The sequence below is a fragment of the Curcuma longa genome, unplaced genomic scaffold (genome assembly GCF_044706935.1).
Source record: "Curcuma longa cultivar G26 ecotype Majalengka, Jawa Barat unplaced genomic scaffold, ITB_CL_G26_1.1 contig_16493, whole genome shotgun sequence".
Classification (NCBI taxonomy): Eukaryota; Viridiplantae; Streptophyta; class Magnoliopsida; order Zingiberales; family Zingiberaceae; genus Curcuma; species Curcuma longa.
This window is the reverse complement of record NW_027430367.1, coordinates 21,213-40,858: the sequence shown is the minus strand read 5'-3', so window position 1 is coordinate 40,858 and position 19,646 is coordinate 21,213. Positions and strand designations below refer to the sequence as shown.

Genomic DNA, 19,646 nt, shown 5'->3' with positions numbered 1-19,646 from the left:
GTCTACAAAAGGAGAACAACCCAGCAAACTGGAGAATTTTTGCAAACTCAGCACTCTCAAACACAAGAACCAAACTCCACTGTATCTGACACTCACGATGGTATGGATTCCTCTCCTAATTATACTCCTGCTTCTATAATTGATGATTCAGATTTGCCCAATGCCCATAGAAAAGGGATCCGTAGATGCACTGAACATCCAATTCAAAGATATGTTGCATATGGAAAGTTGTCTCCATCTTACAAGGCATTTGTCACAAATCTGGACAGTGTCAAAGTGCCCCTATCTATTCAGGAGGCTCTCATAAGACCAGAATGGAAGAAAGCTGTAGAAGAAGAGGTTCGGGCCTTAGAAAACAACAACACCTGGGTCTTGACAACACTACCACCTGGAAAAAATCCGGTTGGGTGTAAATGGATTTTTACTGTCAAGTACAAAGCTGATGGGAGTATAGACAGGTTCAAAGCAAGACTTGTGGCTAAGGGGTTCACTCAATCCTATGGAATTGACTATCAAGAGACCTTCGCACCAGTGGCCAAACTAAACACAGTTCGAGTGTTACTGTCCTTAGCAGTAAATCAAGATTGGTCATTATATCAACTTGATGTCAAGAACGCATTCTTGAATGGAGATCTCAAAGAGGAAGTCTACATGATCATACCTCCTGGACTAGAAAATAAGTCAAATCGAAATTTGGTGTGCAAATTAAAGAAGTCATTGTACGGCTTAAAGCAGTCTCCTCGTGCATGGTTTGAGAGATTTGCTAAGACTTTGACAGCCAATGGGTATTCACAATGTCAGACAGATCACACATTGTTTGTTAAAGGTGGATCAGGAGGAAAAATGACAATTCTTGTAGTCTATGTGGATGATATCATCCTTACTGGAGATGATTCAGAAGAAATTCTTAGGCTGAAAAAACTGTTGGCAACTGAATTCGAAATCAAAGACCTCGGGATACTGAGATACTTTCTCGGAATGGAGGTGGCTCGATCAAAGGAGGGTATTGTTATATCACAAAGGAAGTATATACTGGACTTGTTGAATGAAACTGGTTTTCTTGGCTGCAAACCTGCTGATACACCTATGGATTCTACAAAGAAACTGAATCGAAGTGAAGAAGGCACACCAGTTGACAAGGGTAGGTATCAAAGGCTGGTTGGAAAACTTATTTACCTATCACACACTCGACCCGACATTGCTTATTCGGTGAGTGTAGTCAGCCAACATATGAATAATCCAACTAAGGATCATTTAGATGCAGTAATTAGAATTTTGAGATACTTGAAGATGACTCCTGGTCATGGATTACTGTTTAAAAAGAGTGAAAGTCGTGTAGTTGAGATTTACACAGATGCAAGCTGGGCAGGAGAACAGACTGATAGAAGGTCAACTACTGGTTACTGCTCCTATGTTTGGGGGAATCTTGTCACTTGGAGAAGCAAGAAACAGGCTGTGGTTTCTCGCAGCAGTGCAGAATCGGAATATCGAGCTCTTGCTCTTGGTATATGCGAAGGAATGTGGTTACAAAGATTGCTAAGGGAACTCAATATTGAAGATCAAGCCCTGGTGAAGATGTTTACTGACAGTCAGGCAACCATCAGTATAGCTAAAAATCCAGTGCATCATGATAGGACGAAACATATTGAGATTGATCGTCATTTTATCTCTGAAAAGGTCAACACAGGAATCATTTAGCTTAGCTACATTCCTACAAGACAGCAGATTGCTGATGTCCTCACCAAGGCACTTCCAAGAGTCAGCTTCAATGATTTGAATTCCAAGCTTGGTTTGTATAGCATATACAACCCAGCTTGAGGGGGAGTGTAGAAATATGAGATTTAGTTTCTATATTTAGAAAAGATTCAGATTTATTTAGCTTTTTGGGTAGTACTGAATTTAGGAAATTACAATCAACTAATTGATTGTCTTCCTAATTTGTAGGAAATTACAATCAACTAATTGATTGTCTATCAAATAATTTATTGTCTTCCAAATTTGTAGATATTTGGTTTCCTAGTTTTAGTAGATGTATACTCTATATATTAGGATGTAAATTTTTCTGAAGAATAAGAAAAGTGATCATCAATTTCTTCATGAACTAATCCAACCAACACAATTATAAAGAAGCAACCTTTTTTCTCAACAAATTTCCAATGACATTTTCCTCTTTTGTTGTCATTAATGTTTTTTCTATTTATGTTTGATGCAGTTTTGTTGTACTTTGTTTGTCTAGTTCTTTGACTACTGTTCTATTTAGAATAAGAAACTACAGAAGTCATTTCCATCTTATTGGTGAATATTAATGCAAGCATGAAAGTCAATGGGTAGTACTAACTCAATATGAGAATTAGCATTGTTGTTATGTTATGACATAATTTACTTAGTTCCTATTTTTCTTTTTCTTCAGTTTATTTGCTTATTTATAAATTCAAATATTAATCCTGTGGAGCCTTAGCTAGATCTTCCCATTCAGATTGATCTTTTAAGTTTAACGACTGATCTGTGAGTTCTCTGATCCATGTTGCTTTGATTGCCTGTGTTTGAATTGACTACAAGTTTCTTCTTAATGATGGGAAAGATGTCGCAACAAGGGGTGTGCAAAGAACTGAACTAAACTGTGGTGTACCTTGGTCAGACTCAAAATTTCAAGTTTTCCCTGGATTTCCAAACCTAGCCCGAATCTTAAACCAAACCATCATCAAGAATTTATGCTATGTAATATAGTCAAAACCCTTAATTCTGGAATTGATTTCTCCTTAACTTGAGTTGCTGAAGTGGGCAAGGGCCGAATCTCGGCGAAACCGAGGCAATACCCTCCTCCGTTATGGGCAATTGCAATTTCCTGATTTACTTCCTCACAGATGGTCGTGGGGTCGATCGTGTGGGGCCGCTGGAGTGGCGGATTCCACCTTATGCTGAACTGAAATGTAAACTTGAGTAATTTAATCGTTTTTAAGCTTTCTCAATAGTTTCTGAGTTGGATCTTCAGTTAAATGAAAATTTCATGTTGGGTCAGATTTAGTCGAGACCCATGTAGACCCTTGCCCATCTCTATATACATGATGTTGCTGAAAAAGCATACATGCAAGTGCGGTTGCTGATATTGTTGAATAAGGCATTTTAGAACCTTTGCACCCCTTATTTTATCCATGCAGTTATCCTTTAATATTACTACATGAGTTGCATTGTTTAAGAAGTTTTTCATATGATATCTCATTAGAAGATATATTTGGTCTGTGGACAGCTGGTGCCATCGTATTTTCCCTATTCAAGAAACTTGCATTCTAGCAAAGAAGGATCTACAATTGGTTGTTTCAAAACTAATAGAAGACTACTTGGGTAAGGATCAAGAAAAGCTTGAGCAACATATTAAGGTAAGCTCCATATGGGGCTTAAACATTTTCTTAATTAATTTGTGTGTTTTCTTTGTATGTTCTATGAATCCCTTTACTTATGTGTTTTTTGTTAGTAGAGAGTTCAGACTTTTGTTCATAAGTATCAGTTATTCTGTATTCTATAATATTATGATCACTGTGCACTTGAAGGCCATGTTTCCTACGATTAGGGAAATAGCTGGACAAAGAAACCATGTAGGCAAAATAATTAATGGGAAACGTTCAGGAAAGATTTCTTAATTTAAGTTTCCTCTATGGTAATAAAATAAGTAGGAAAACTTTCTCATTGTTCCGTTAGAAAGATAGAGGGAGACAAAAAACAATTTCTAAAAAATTGATTTGATTAAAATATAAAATACCATTAATAATAAATAGATTTGAAAAAAATTATTTTTTGGTTGAAATTAACCACCATTCAATGTGTGTTCGCTTGTCTGCCAGAGTTGGGAGGAAGCATATTTGACCAAAGTTGGGGAAATATTTCCTCAGCCAATGTTTTTCTCATATTGTTTTCTACCAAGGAAATGGGAGGAAAGGGTGGAACCCATCCATCTTTCCTTAGCTCCATTTCCTTCCTCAGGTGTTTCAGCTGATGGGAATGAGGTCAACACTGAAGCAGATGTTACTTCCCATAGCAACCATATTCAAAAGTTCTGGGTGATTCAATTTATGGATTCACACACTTGATCTCAGTTTTTTTTTTTCCTCTTGTAAATTGCGCATATCAACTATTTTTTTGCTCCTAGTGATGAACTGATTGTCCAACTAATTTACATTGCTCCTAGGGATCTAAATACATTTTGCATATTGATAGCCAGGAAGTAGCCATCAGGTACTGAGTGAGTCGATTGACCCCACTCCAATTTTCTATTTTCAATCGTTAGATATTTATATTATTTTGTTTCAACTGATATTGTCAAATAAATAAAAACTTATCTATGTTCATGCTTAGATCGTTTAGCAAGATCAGTATCAGTATTGGTTGGTTAGATATTTTAGGTATTGGATTTATGATGGGTGATATTGAAATTGAAAAAAAATAAATAAAATGAATACAAATATAAAATAATATTGTTTAATATATTAGTATGAATATGTAGTTAATATGCAATACACCAATACAATTAATAATATTTACAGGCTAATTATTAGAATATTTACATTAAGTGTATAGCATAGTTAAAGTTTTAATTAATGAAATATGAGTTGATATATGAACTTGTGAATGTTACTTATTAGCACAGTATTAGTTTCCTATCAATACAGTATTAATTTCCTATTAATAGATTTCTATCAAGAATATGTTTAATATTTTATGTCATTTTTAAGATTGCAATATAATTAAATTTGATTTAAGTATAAATAATATAATATTTAATTTAATTATAAATAATTGTAATCTTTAATTATTAATTTAAAAATTTATTATTATATTAATAACCAACAATATTTTGATAATTTCACTTAAATATTAAATAATATAGTATTTAATTACTATTTTAAAAAAATAATACTTATGTAATGATAATTTTCATATATAAATTACTATACTAAAAATTAATCACTAGATTAACCTCCTTTCCGGTCTCCAAATTTTATAATCCCCGATTCCCACCTACCTACAAAAGCATATAAGCTAATCTAATCTAATGAGATGTAGTTATGCCTAGAGTGGCCTTTTATCTTCCAAAACATGCAGCATCTCCTCCCAGATGCACACAGGGACTCTATAGTAGCTCTTGAATGCTCTCACCCTAGCAATGAAAAAGTCCTCGTGTGTCAAATCGAACAAGAGCTAGTCCAATTCACATAAATGTGTCTGATTCCATCTGTGGAACATAAATTTCTACTGATTTTACTGAATGAAATGAGTTTCAAAACTTTTTCCTACATTTTCTCTTGTTCTGTGCTTGTGTTTGAAACCTCAAGTACTCTCGGATCAGACAAATTTGATCCTGCTTTACCTCAGCTGATTGCCATCTGGATTAGCTGATATTTCCATACAAGAATTTTTAGACATTAGGTTATTGACTTCAAAAGAATTGTCTAGCTATGATGTTATAGCAGCAGATTTGTGCCAGATATATGGTTTAAATGCGGTAGTATTAATCTTACATTCTTTCTCCGACATGATAGTTCAATATTGTGGAATTAATATTTATGCAATCAAAGCAGCAAGTTTATTTTTGTGGTGTGGATTCTTTTTATTTGGGGTAGAAGCTAATGTCTTCCTATAAATCTATATCTTGATCATATCTAAGGACATCTATCATACTATTCAGGAGAAAAGAGCTTATAATGGTATGAAAATGTTGATGTGAGGAGGAAAGAGAGCAAACTTGAACTTATACATAGTATAATTATAATGATTTAAAAATTCAAAAATTGCGAGTTTGATGGTGGGATAAAATTGAAAGCAGTCAAATTAATTAAGACTCAGCTTGTCTGTTCTGGGACATTTAGAGTATAGGTTAGATTTACAAGTTGAAGAACCTTTATTAATGCAATTTATTAATACCTCAGTTAGGTGATGTGAGATCAAGACAAATATACACATTAATTGAGGAAGAGTGAGACTAAAGAAGACTTGATTAACAATAATAAAATAAAATAAAATAAAATATAAATGAGGATATAATAGGGGATCAAGCCTAATGATATAGGAGGATCTATAAAGCCAACCTTAGTGAGATAAAGGATTGATTGTTGCCGTTGTATTTATTTAATTTAATTAGAATCTGGTGCAGGTATCCATAAATATGTTTTGGACAGTTTACTAATTCTATAATCAAACATCATGTTACTATTTAGGTAGACTTGCATATCACTCAGGTTACTATTCTTATATAATAGCATGTTACATTGTGCCACCAATTGCAATATAATTTGATTTGTATTGATTTAGTCATTCCTTTAGTTTGCAGTTGGATATAACCGAAGAGGCATGGACGATGAGATAAATTCTCAAAAGAGCACTGACAAAGACACAGAGACATCAACTTTGTTGGATCGAGATGTATGTTTCACAGCAGTTGCAGGGGCAGTCAAAGCTGTTGCAAAAAACGCAATTGTGGATCTCAAATCTCCTGAGGTGACCTTCTAAATTATACATCTTTGCACATTTATAGTAAAGTAGATTCAGTATATAAAAATCATATCTTAAAATTTGAAACACGATGTATAGACCATCCCTGAGGAATATCCTACCCTTGTCTGATAAAATCATTTCCCCTCCAAAATTTGAAATTAATAGTTATTCACTTTTGCAAATGCCCTAAATTTAATAATTTGACTTCAATTTTTTGTTATCCTTGAGATGCACCATGTTAAGTTATTGTTTTTTACCTTGATATCATAAAATGTCGTGTTGTGTTGGTTATGCAGGTAGCTGTGCTCGTAGAGCTACTGCCTATATCAAGGATTCCACAAGGATTGTTAGTAGCTGGAGTTTCTGTTCTTCCACTTGAATTTGTCACTATCAAACCTAGGCTTTGCATCAAATCACTCATTGCTGATGCGAAAGGTCACAAATGATACCATTTAAGTATAGGACGTTTATTTCAGATGTACTTTTCCTCCAAGTGCACGGAGCAACAATGTCACCGTTGCAAGACATGCTAATTAATATTATTCCTCTTGTCTTCCTAATTAATTTCCTGTTGCTAGCTTCCAGTAGATGAAAAAATAAAATCAGTTGTTGCAATGGGAGACCTTACATCTCTTGAGTATCAATTTGAAAATCTTTTCAGGTAATTGTCATTCTACATGTGAGCATTTTTATTTTCACAAAAAATAAAACAATTTCATGCCTAGTTCTGCGTCCTGACAAGTTTTGGCATTTTTTGGCCAAAATGATGGCACTGCCTGACTCTTGAAAATGAATGCATGACAGCAAGGCTGATGTTGAATTTAGGATACTTTTTCTCAGTGCCTTTCATGTTGAAGTCAGGTTGCTTTCTGATAAACACATTTAAGTAAACAATGATGTAGTTCAATTCAGAAATTTTCCACTTCTTTATTGCATTCGAAGATGATAAATACTGTGAATTGCCTGTATATTTTAAATTTTTAATGACATGGTCACGCATCTCAGATAGACTGCAATCAACCATTAAACCTTCAATTACTCATAGATTTATTTCCTATGTATGCAAAAGATTTGAACTTTTGTGACTTCAGGAAGGTTCTTGTTTGCCCTATTCAACTTTTATATTTCGCGCAGGAAACACAAGATCCTGGCTTAGGCATCTGTTGTGGGTTATATGTAACATTGAGGTTCTAAATTTTTGACAAAATTGTTTTCAAGATATGACATGTGAGATTATTTTTTTTATGGATATAAAATTTCATTATCTGTTGAAAAAAATACTCAACGTGCTCATGTAGCAGGTTTTAGTCCTAACAATTACTACACGTATAAATATATTGCAGAGTGAGTAGGAAAAATAAAAGTCTACATGCAAGGTGCTATGCAGTCATTCTTAGAGCAATTAGGATCTTGTATGAAATCACGTAAGTTTTCCTTTTGTGGAGAAGGGCATCTTTTTCAGGTGCTGTTTAAATTCCAGCAAGTCTAGAAATTTCAGTTATTTTGATTATAAGGATGAATTTACTCTATCTCACTGTCAAAGAAATGTTGCACATTACTGAATAAGATTTAAATTTGCAGGCAAGATCTGCATATATGTTTTTAACATGTTTAAAAAAGTGATCGACATGGCCTTCATTGTCGTGTTTACTTTTTTGAAGTTTGCTTTTCCATTGCCGGTCTCAATCAACTGAGCCTAGTTTCTGTAAACAGTATGCATGCTGTTAAACGTCTCTTTTTGGTTCATATATTCCACAAAATTGAACGTCATAGAAGTGCCTTTCTGCTTTCTAGCAGCTGCTTTTTGAAGCACTTAAGTGGCTATGAGACTTGAAATCATTCTACCATTCCTAACTTTTTGACCAATGGGTGCATCATATGTTTCATCATCTAATCCATTATGCATTTTGCATGAGATATTATGTTTTGATGATTTGGACTGTATCTTAAAACCATTTTGGCCATGCTCTGATGATTTGGACAGCTATCGCTTATGGTCTGTCTAAAAGGTACTAAGCTTTTGAAAATTGTGAGTGGTGATCCAGAAAGGGTTGGAAATCTGTCTCATTTTCGTGTATCATCTGTCAAACCTGTTGGACATCTTTCAGATCAGTATCAAGTGAAAAATATGAAGAGCATGTCTGCTGCTGAGTGCAATGCACGCGTGCATGGCTGCATGCATCTTTTTGCAGAGAACGGCAGCAGATCACTAGTTTGTGTCACCAGAGGAAGGAAACAGTATGGTGGCAGGGATGCATCAAGCATGCGACACATCCATGTGAGATGCAGTCACGTTGCCTATCGTACTGCTGGTAATGTTTGCTGTTCGTTACTCTCAACTTGAGCTCCTTTTTTCAATTCCCCCTCTCTTCTTGAGATAAAAATATTAATATTGGTTGATTTTTACAAAAATTTTTGTAAGGTAATTGATTATGGAAATAATGTTTACTATAGTTTTATCGGAACTAAATCTGCATTTAGGGAAGAAACTGTACAAAAAATACTTCACTTGATAGACCATTCACATGTTCTTGGAAAATTGTTGGATGTGGTGGCCATGAGTGATTAAAGCAGATTTGGTAAATTACAAATTAATTGCAGTGCACAGTGATTACACGCCAGTCAAGTATCTCAGGTACATTTTTTGTTGCTATATAACTGCCCAGTTACAGTGATAAGGTTGACAGTTGTTAATAACATTGTGTTAATCATGTTGCATACCATTTGTTTCATTGATTTTAGATTTTACTTTTCTAAGTGGGTTTTATTTTACAAATGCAGTTACTAATCATTATTATTTTTGAAATAATTTTATAACTAAAATTTATATAATTAAATTTATTTATAAATTATTCAAGAACACTAATAAATCAATTTCACTACTATTTAAACTTATTTATTTAACATATTCTTTCATTATTGATTGTACATTGACTGATGCTAAGAGTTAGTAAAGCATCGACTACTAGCTAAGAGAGAGCTCGAGATTAAAGAACTCCTTAAAAACAATCTTACTATACATCCTAACAAGAGGTTATAGGAGCCATTGGTCCTACAGGAGACATGGAGAAGAAGGACAAATCAAAGAATTTGGTACTTCTGACGGATTTTACTAAAGAACTTATAGCAAAGTAAAAAGGGTGGCTCATAACAAGGGAGAGTTTTATACCTAGGAGCCTCCAATGATGAATCATCATATCAATGATTCAAGGTACCAATGATGAATCTCAATGATGGAAGATTAATAAATGTCGAATCAAAGGAGGCATCATCACCATTACTTCTCTAATGCCGCCTTGACTTGTATTTTGATGTGCTTCATGCAGATTCAGGATTGACCCCACATGCACGACTCACATAAAATAACATGTCACAATTTCCTTGATAAATTTGGTGCTAACCATTCATTGTTATAGTAATTAGAGTGAGCTTTCTAGAGTATTTTAGTTAGAACGAGTAAGACTAAAAAAAAAAAAAAACAAAAAAAAAACCAAGTGCATTAAGATAGCAACATGCAAAGAACAAAAGTACATGCATAAAACCTCAAGTTAATTAACCACAAACAATCCTCAAATATGTAGTACGTAGCTATTATACAATAATAGAGGAGCAACTTAATGCCTCATATCTCTTGCTCATCAGTTACACTGTGTCGTCCCCAAGAGCTCTAAGCTTCATAAAGTATACACGTACTCAGAAGCTTCATATCGATTGATTCACTCGACGAACGAACGAACGAACTATCCATGCGATATGATGATCGATGTCTCACAACAGCACAAACAACAAATGGCTGGCCTGAACGAAACTCACGAACGGCAGATGGACATGGAGAGATCCAAATTAACTCTATGGCCGCCGGAACAGTCACCGACGTTTCTACCTGCCGAGGAGGAAGAACAAAACCCCAAACTTCCTTTGCTCGCCTCATTACTTTGAGTAGAGTAGGAAGACAATGAGAGGGACAGTGAACATCGGTCAGCCTCTTCACTCAATGGGCATTTATACAACCCCCATCCACCACCCTTGTCGTCATTCACCACGTTACCCTGCCACCAGTTTAATTACCACAGGTCAAACTTAACTCATCCATGTAATCCTCGAGTATTGATACAATGTATATATATTTACAGATACACACAACGATATATACGAACGAAAGCATTGTCATATGTCAACATTAAGTGCTGGGGAAATATCCCTGTAGTCCTAGTGCATGTATATAGTAGCTTGTACCTGTTTGTTCTTTTACCTATTGAATCGCAGAAACTTGTTGGCTGTAGAATTATACGACCAATAAATGCAATTCAAGCAGTTTCTGCTCGGCATTTAATAATATTCGTAGCTCAAGGACGAGCTCAGAAAGAATAATCATGGCGTAGAGATATTGTAAAATGGGCATGCACCAGGAGGAATCCCAAGCTGATGGAGTCTCTGTCATGCATCATGCATGCCAAGTACCCAACAAGATGGTGAAGGAAGGAGATCATCCAAGGAGATATATATATTATATATATCGATCGAATGGAGGTTGAGGCAACAAAAAAGCAAAAGGATTGCAGAGGTGTGCGCGCGCAAACTTTTGTGGTTTACCTTAAAATGGATAGATTCTTCCGCTCTGGGTGCCCCAGCAGGAAGAGTGAGCTTGGTTAGGGGGCGATCGAATGCCAAGTTAGGAGCATCTTTCTGCCATCTGATCCTTTCCTCTTTGATTTTCTTCTCCATCCCCAAGGCTGGCATGCGATGATCCAAGCATCGGAGGGAGGTGACTGCACCAGCCAGGCTTTTGAAGCTTGTTTGTGTTTCCATCCTCGTCCTGAGACCACACGAGGAAGAGGGCGAGGAGGGTGGGTGATAAGCAAGATTTTTCAATTTTCACAAACGAAAAACAAATGAAAAGAAAAGAAAAAGTGGAGGGAGGAAGAAGAAGAAGAAGAAGAAGAAGCAGGTGGGAGTTTTGTCCTTTTATGCTGCAAATTGGCTGTCACTGTTGGAACTTGGAAGTGGAGGAAGGAAAAAAGTAGCTTAGTTTGGCTTAAGTCGCAAACCTTTTCAGAGTAGGGAGGGTGCTGCTGCTGTAGTACAAGGGCTGAGAGAATTGCTTAGTGTGCTTTGGCCAGGGGCAGGAGGAAGAACCACCACCACCACCATCACCACCACCACCACCCACCACCATCTTCCTCATCACCACCTCCATCATTGTCATGGCATGTGTAGTTCTTTCTGACTTGTAACTCTAATGACAAACAAGATGAGGAACAAAGTTAGTTAATGGGTTGGTTATAGCCTCCTAACCTTAAATAATATCACACAAACTAAATATGAACTTGGAGCAGGCAAAGGTTTTGAGTTTTTTTTTTTATTATTCAGCCATTTACTCAGCTGGCTAACCTTCAGCACACATAAACATAAAGGACAAAAGTTGTAGGTGCAGTTTCATTAAATCTTAAATTAGTAAGGAAAACACCATGACCATCAACTCCAGTATCGTCAAGCCTCACAGTTCATCCATGCAGGAAAACAAGGCAAAAGAAGGAAACTGCTGGACAATTTGGAAGCACAACTGGAATTGAAAGGGAGAAAGAAAAGAAGAAGAAGAAGAAGAAAGACCATGGCTCCTTTCTCATGCCTCATCGAGTCGAAGGGAACACTTTCTCCTATGGAAAATTGTCTTAGATTTTCAACAAGTATAATGGGAAGATGAGTTACCTTGCCTGCCCAAGTCATTCCTCAAGCTTCGATACATCTGGTCAAAACCATATCGTTTTTCTTTGTTAGCGAGAAGAAGAAGATTTTCATAAAGCTCGAGACATGAATGAGAAGAAGCTAAGTAACTATCATGCCTGGAGATGACTCTTGACGTGGGATATGGTCAAGCCTCTAACATCCATGAGCTGAAGCACAAGCTTGGGAGTGGCCTCTGGAAATGGCATGCAGCCAGCAAGAGGGAGATCAAAACTTGACAGATACTGAAATTTAAGGGAGAGGAAGAAGAGATTGAGCATGTGCATACTGTCTTGGCCCCCAAGCCTCTGTATGGCGTTGACGAAGCAGAGATGGAGGTCAGGAGTCCATCTGAGACGAGGAACCTTGGACCTCGTGTACTGCCTCACGGCACCGTTCCTCCCACAGTTCCCCATCTCTCCCCCCTCTCAGCCTCAACTCGGCCCTTCCTCCTTTCTTGCTATATTTATAACAAACCACCACTTGCTCCTTTCAACGAGCTGTCGCTGCTTGTTTATTATTAATCTTTCTAAATCGCCTCAAGCATTGATTTTGAGCTGCTCTCGCTCCCTCTTCCTGTTCCTACTCCTACTCCTACTCCTCCTACATGGGTGTCTCTAAATATCGTTGGGACTGTCGAGGTTTAACGCAACACTCAGAGTGGGAGGTCTGAGGATCACGAGGAGGATTTATTAAGCGGATCCAAATGACTTCAAAGAAGGGAAAAAAAATATACACAGGAAGAAGACAAACTTCCTGCGCTGCTTCTCATCTTCCCCCTCTACCTGAAAAGGGAGCCTTTTTTTTTTCTCATTTAATTATCATCTCTGTTTTTTTTAACCAAATGATCATGATTAATTTGCAGCTACACAGCTTTTGACTCAGCGAACAAGAGACAGACATGGAAATAAAGAAAGAAATGAGAGAGAGAAAGCGCGAGAGAGATTTGGGGTGTGGCAAAGTTATGATCATGGGAAGGTGCACAAGAAAACGGCTATAGAATCTCTGAGCACAGATTTCTTTACCACTCCTGTGTCAAAACTTTTGGTGTTTTGGACCATTTTATTCCCCTTTTTTGTTACGAACTAAGAGAATTTTAGCCTCTAATGCAGCAATGCTTTGAATGGGTCTCGAGGGTAGAGCAGTATCATCACCTCCCCATCTCTCTCTCTCTTTCTTTCTTGCTTTCTTTCTTTCTTGTCATAGAGACATAGAGTCAACTATTTGAGGTAGCAGCAGCAGGAGAGCAGAAGCCTCCAAAGAAGGGATGAACTATGAATCCATGACCAGAGGACCTAAATGGCAGGCTATGCACACACTTTGCTTGCTTGCTTGCTTGCTTGCTTACTTGCTTGCTTTGATGCTCAAATAGACAGTAAATCATATTTATCAGAAAAGTAAGAATTTAATTTAATTTTTATTTAATCTTGCAAGCACTGCAGCAGGTAATTAAGTAGGAAGATAAAGAAGATGAGTTGGTGGCTGAAAGAGGTGGCTCAGTTCCAGAGACAAGTAACTGGTGGGAAAGAATAGAAGAGAACAAAGAGTAAAAAGTATTGATTGTTTTCTTTTCAGTTTGAGTACTTCAAAGCCTAGTCAGTCGCTGGCAATCTCTGAAAATTCTTCCTGCCTCCATGCAGAATTGGGCAGACCTAATAAATTTGGCAGGGTAGTAGGATTGGCCTTTAGACATTGTACACTTATATATTTAAATTTTTTTATTTCAAACTGTTGCATTTACTTGTTACTTGTCTCAGGGGAAAAGCAGAGAGAGCAGAGAAGAGCAGAGCAAATTGAAGAAAAAGGGAAAAAGGGAAAGGCAGAAGAAGTGGAATAATAATGATGAAGTGGAAGCAACTTTAGCATGGATGTCACTGGCTCATGACTTCGTGATAGGGATAGGGCAATGTTGTTGCATTGTTGCATGCACACAAGGTACCATCGAGTGGAGCAGTGCTTAGCCTACTGTTGCCACTCTAATTATTTTGGCTCATTCTTTTTCACCCTCTGCTGCTCTTACAAGCCAAGTGACAATCCAAACAAAAATCTAACAGATTTTACCATGTTTTTCAAATACATACTTTTACCAATTTGATTTTCAATATTATTAGTTTTTGTTCTTCAGTTGATCGATCATTTGAGTTGGAAAGGTAGCTGATTTTGGTTTTTGTTCAATTATAAATTAGATCATTTTGGCTTAAACTTCTCAATTCAACTTATCTTTGTTCACATTTAACTCGACTAATAATAATAACAATAATAATGAAAAATAAAATAAAATTTTCAAAATTATTTTTTTTATCATAACAACACAACTTTTATTTTATTTTATTTTCAAATGCTTATTAAACTTTAGAAGGTAGGGTTGATCAAAGGTGGCTTTAGCTTCACTTCGTTTCCATGAGATGATTAGGTTTGTTTAAGGTGTATCTAGTGTTAGCTAAGGTGAATCAAGGGTTGGTTAAGTTTTCTCAAGGTGGATGGATGCAACTCAATTGAGGTAAATGGGCTAAGCCCTTAGGTGCGATTGAGGTGGTCAAAGTTTGTCCGAGATGAAACGACTAAGATGCAATGAGAATGATTATGGGTTGACATGAGGTGCATATAACATAACTTTGTCCAAGTTAAAGTAGATACTAAGGGTGCATGATTTCTTTTTATCCCGTTATTTTTGAAGAAATGGCTAAAGATCTATGAAAGCTACCTAAAAGCTCCCAAAGGGCATTGTAAAAGGTTGTTGTAGCACTATCCTTTTAAAGGCCATTAAGGTGAGTGAGTGCCCTTCAATGCGTTTTTGGCACATGTTGACTCATAATTGATACCATTTTGTTTGTTCAAATTATCATATATATTGACACAAATCCATGGGGGTCGTAATCATTGATGTAGCTTTTATTCTTTGTTCTTTTTACCTACATTAGTTATATAAGCAATACTATTACGATACATCGAACCTAATCTATAATGCATTAAAAATAGGATCAAACTTATCATTATCAATAAGACTACAAAACTAAAATTGATACATGACAAACCGAATGCGGACCTGAGTTCAAAATAAGAGTCATTGTATCCTTGTCACCAGAATTCCTATAAGCGTGGAATGATCTTCTATAGGGATTGGGCGGCAATCCATATCTTGGTCTCAATGTGGAAGAGTTTAAAGAAGAAGACCAAAGTTAAGATGCCCAAATTGAATGAACTCTTTTCTTATTATACCAAGTTCATCTTGTAGGGACCATCCACCATAAAACTCATAATCCGTTAACAATCCATTAATGTTAACGAATCGGGTTATTGGATCTATACGTTGAATCAACATCCAATATCTAAACTCCCCTTTATGCTAGAAGCAATAAATCACTTAATTAGAGTTTAGTTTCCTTAATGATAATTAGTCATGTGTGTGTTAATCAAGTGTAAGCCTGTCTTATAGAGATTTAAGCCATCAATGTGGACTTAATCCTTCAATCTTCTACTTGGGCTATACGTAATCTCATATACATCACGCAATTCCTTAGTTGAACTCAACATGCCAAATTTTATAGGTTAAATAACTAACGCGTGCATAGAATAGTGATTATTCTGGAGGCGAAAGATTGGAGGAGAATTGGGGAGAGAACAAGTTTAAAAAATTAAAAAAAATGAGTAAAAAACCACAACGACACTGCTTCTAGAATTTTTGTCAAAAAAGAAAAATTTTATTCAATCAACCAAACTGGCTGTAAACAGTTAAACACACCTCGTAAACCCAAATCCTAATTTGAAAAAGTTAAAAATATCAAAAAATCTTAAAAATAAAAGTGATTATTTTGAATTGTACATTGTTATATCTTTAAAAGCTATTATCAATCAATCGTAAACATCTAAGTGAAATGATATCCTCTTAAAGATAAAATAATTTTATTTGAAAAAGTATGTAAAAGATGTTTTAACAATGGACAATATTAAATTGGTAACCAATAAAACTAAGTTAATAATAATAATAATAATAGTGCCTTAATATGTGAAAGAAATTGTTAAGAATATAATGGGATTAACTGGAGTTGTCACACTAAGTTATACTAATTTAAACTATGGATATCAAATAGATTGGATTCGAGATATCATCAAATCACCATCGATGATAATTATGTAATTAATAAAGATACGAAATAAACTTGGCCGTCATAATTCAATTATAAAAAAAGGACACGGACATATAACATCCTCACTAAGATTGTACAGAGTAATCTCAACATAAAGAGATAATGATTTACGTGATAGAGGAGATTGTTAGTAGTCATAATTAAATCAATTATGTTGTGTTTAACATGCATTTGGATTAAATGTTGTGGAATATAATCTGGACTTTTCTTCTAGCTTACGTATCACGTTTCGGAGTCTAATCTTCACAAGTCAATATTACCAATTCAAATGGTCGATATCCTTAATGACAATTAGTCATATGTGTGTTAATTAAGTGTAAGCTCACCTTATGGAGATTAAACCATTAATGTGGACTTAATCCTTCAATCGTCCACTTGGGTTATACTTGATCTCATATACACCACGCAGCCCCTTAGTTGAACTCAATATGCCAAACTTTATGAGTTAAATAACCCCTTAAATAATCTAGTCCATTAATTCAATTAACACAAGACTAAAGAAATCAAAGTTACTATAAATATAACAAGACCCAATAGTAATTACATTTCTAATTTAATTAATGACATAGATCAAATATGGATGTATAGTATGAAAATGATACGAAATGTGATTTGTACATGCTCATTTTCAAGAGTCCTCTTTATTACCCAAACTAGATTCAAATCATGTTTACTTAACCTTATGCAAAATTATAGTAGTAAACCATGATTCAACCTTATGACTTATATTTACAAAACCGTATGTAAAACTACAATAGTAAATAGAGTCTCATATTATATTTACAAAATCGTATATAAAATTGTAATAGTAAATTATGATGCTCTTATGTCAGACAATCAAAAAAATCATATACACATATAAAACTTGAGTACATACAATAAGTTAAAAATACATATGTTCATTAATATAGAGCATTTTACCAAAATATAGATTCGCATTAAATGGATACTTTATCAAAATGAAGAATCCTCATATTCAACACATGCTTATGAAACACATTGGGTCACAAGTCTTTGGTGAGTGGATCCGCTAATATAGAATCTGTCCTTATATGCTTTATCATAATTTGACCACTCTAAACTTTTTTTTTAATTGCTAGAAACTTTATGTTAATGTGTTTCGACTTTGACAAACTACGATTATTCTCGGAATATAATTTTGCAGCTTTATTATCATAGTTGATCTTCAATGGTCTGTTAATACCCTCAATGATCTGTAACCCTGTGATAAGGTTCTGCATCCACATCCCATGGTTGGAAGCTTCATAGCAGGCTATAAATTTTGCCTCTATAGTGGAAGTAACTATTAGCGTCCGTTTGACACTTTTGCATGATATAGCCCCTTCCGCTAACATAAAGACATAACTTGAGGTTGACTTCCTGCTATCTGGACATCCAGCAAATTAAATCAGAGTCTAAATATCCAATGATGTCCAGATGACTTAATCTCTGATACGTGAGCATATAATCCTTTGTTCTTTGTAAATATCGCATAACCCTCTTTACGACTTTCCAATGCTCTGGTCTAGGGTTACTCAAATATCTATCCAATATCCCCACAATGTACGCAAGATTCGGATGCGTACATATCTAAGCATACATCAAACTCCCTACTGTCGATGCATAAGAAAATTGTTGCATTTTCTTAATCTCAAATTTATGGCATAGACATTATTACAAGCTAAATCTGTCACCCTTTGACACAGGAGTATCTTTAAGAGCATAATTCTGCATGCCAAACCGAATGAACACCTTTTTTATATAGATCTTTTGTGAAAATCCAAGTGTGAACTTTGAATAATCACGAACAATCTGTATACTTAAGATAAAAGATGCATCACCAAGATCCTTCATTTCAAATTCACCTGATAGAAATGACTTAGTTTCTAGTAGCAGATCCTTATTATTGTTTGCTAATAATATATTATCCACATGCAAAACAAGATGATAAACTTGATCCTACTAAACTTGATATACAAGCATTGATCAACTAGATTCTTCTTGAAATTGTATGAAAAAATCACTTAATCAAACTTTCGATACCACTAATGAGATGCCTGCTTTAACCCATAAATGAACCTCCTTAAGCTACATACTAGGTGCTTTGAACCTCCTGATTTAAAGTTCTTTAGTTGCACCATGTATATAGTTTCTTCAATGTTTCTATTGAGAAATACAATCTTAACGTCCATTTAATGGAGCTCTAGGTCATAATGAGTTATAAGTGTCATGATTACTCTAAGAAAGTCTTTCATCGAAACCGATGAAAAAGTCTCCTTGTAACCAACATCCTCTTTTTAAGTGAATCCCTTGACGACAAGATGAGATTTATACTTTTCGACATTGCCATTTAAATTTCATTTAGTTATATCCATTTATAACCAACATATTTCACCTCTTCAGGCAATTCGATAAGTTTTCAAATGTCATTGTCCGCCATAGACTTTATCTCTTCCCTCATGACTGATTTATTTTTTTAGATGAGAGCACTGTTTGACTTTTTGATGTTGGACAATCTTTGTCGGAGAGATTAATATTTTGTTGAATTACAATACAATTCAACTTATCTGTAGAGATGACTTGAACTGATAATTTCAAGCTGCCAGCAGGGGCTGGTGTTTTCCTAATCACCGATGCTAAGTCAACTGAATGAGTGCCGAGTGCCAAGTTGGTTGAGTCGCCGAGTGCCGAGTTGGCCGAGACGCCGAGTGCCGAGTCGGCCGAGAGCCGAGTCGAGCCGAGTGTCGAGAGCCGAGTGAGAGAGCCGAGAGCCGAGTCGGCCGAGTCACCGAGTGAAAGCCGAGTCGGCCGAGTCGCCGAGACGGCCGAGAGTGCCGAGTCGGCCGAGACGTCGAGTGCCGAGTCGGCCGAGTGGCCGAGAGCCGAGTCGAGTGCCGAGTGCCGAGTTGGCCGAGAGTTGAGTGCCGAGTCGAGAGCCGAGAGTCGAGTCCGAGTTGAGTGCCGAGACGCCGAGTGCCGAGTCGCCGAGTCGGCGAGTGCCGAGATGCCGAGAGGATGATGTCGAGGCCTGCGTTCAACGCAGTTTCCTTAAAACAGATTCGTCCCCTCCGGCGGTGCTTAGAGGTCACGACGGACGTCTGTTTCCCAGGATACAACGACAGAACCGCGCTGACCACCAAGCACAGGCAGATCGCGGTGAACTGAGATAGTACCCGAACGCTATCACGAAAGAGAGGTAGAAAGGTGGATTTGCTTCGAATTGCTTCTCTTTGCTCAAGACTTGGAGTCTTATATAGAGTCTCTCATCTATACGTTGCATTCATGCCA

General features: G+C 36.1%; 2 protein-coding genes across 2 annotated transcripts; one reads left to right on the top strand and one right to left on the bottom strand.

Annotated features, from left to right (window-relative positions):
* Positions 1–3,247: 3,247 nt before the first annotated feature.
* On the top strand, positions 3,248–7,151 carry LOC141816404 (uncharacterized; the record flags this gene model as incomplete). The annotated part of the gene is given in 3 exon segments (XM_074704188.1): positions 3,248–3,377; positions 6,316–6,489; positions 6,783–7,151. Coding segments are annotated over 3 exon segments (454 nt in total), but the record flags the coding sequence as incomplete, so codon positions are not given.
* Positions 7,152–10,285: 3,134 nt separating this feature from the next.
* Positions 10,286–12,626, bottom strand: LOC141816401 (myb family transcription factor MOF1-like). Its single transcript, XM_074704183.1, is given in 7 exon segments — positions 10,286–10,535; positions 11,080–11,302; positions 11,535–11,659; positions 11,661–11,722; positions 12,196–12,232; positions 12,330–12,406; positions 12,500–12,626. Coding segments are annotated over 7 exon segments (891 nt in total). The 3' UTR covers positions 10,286–10,295.
* Positions 12,627–19,646: the final 7,020 nt, after the last annotated feature.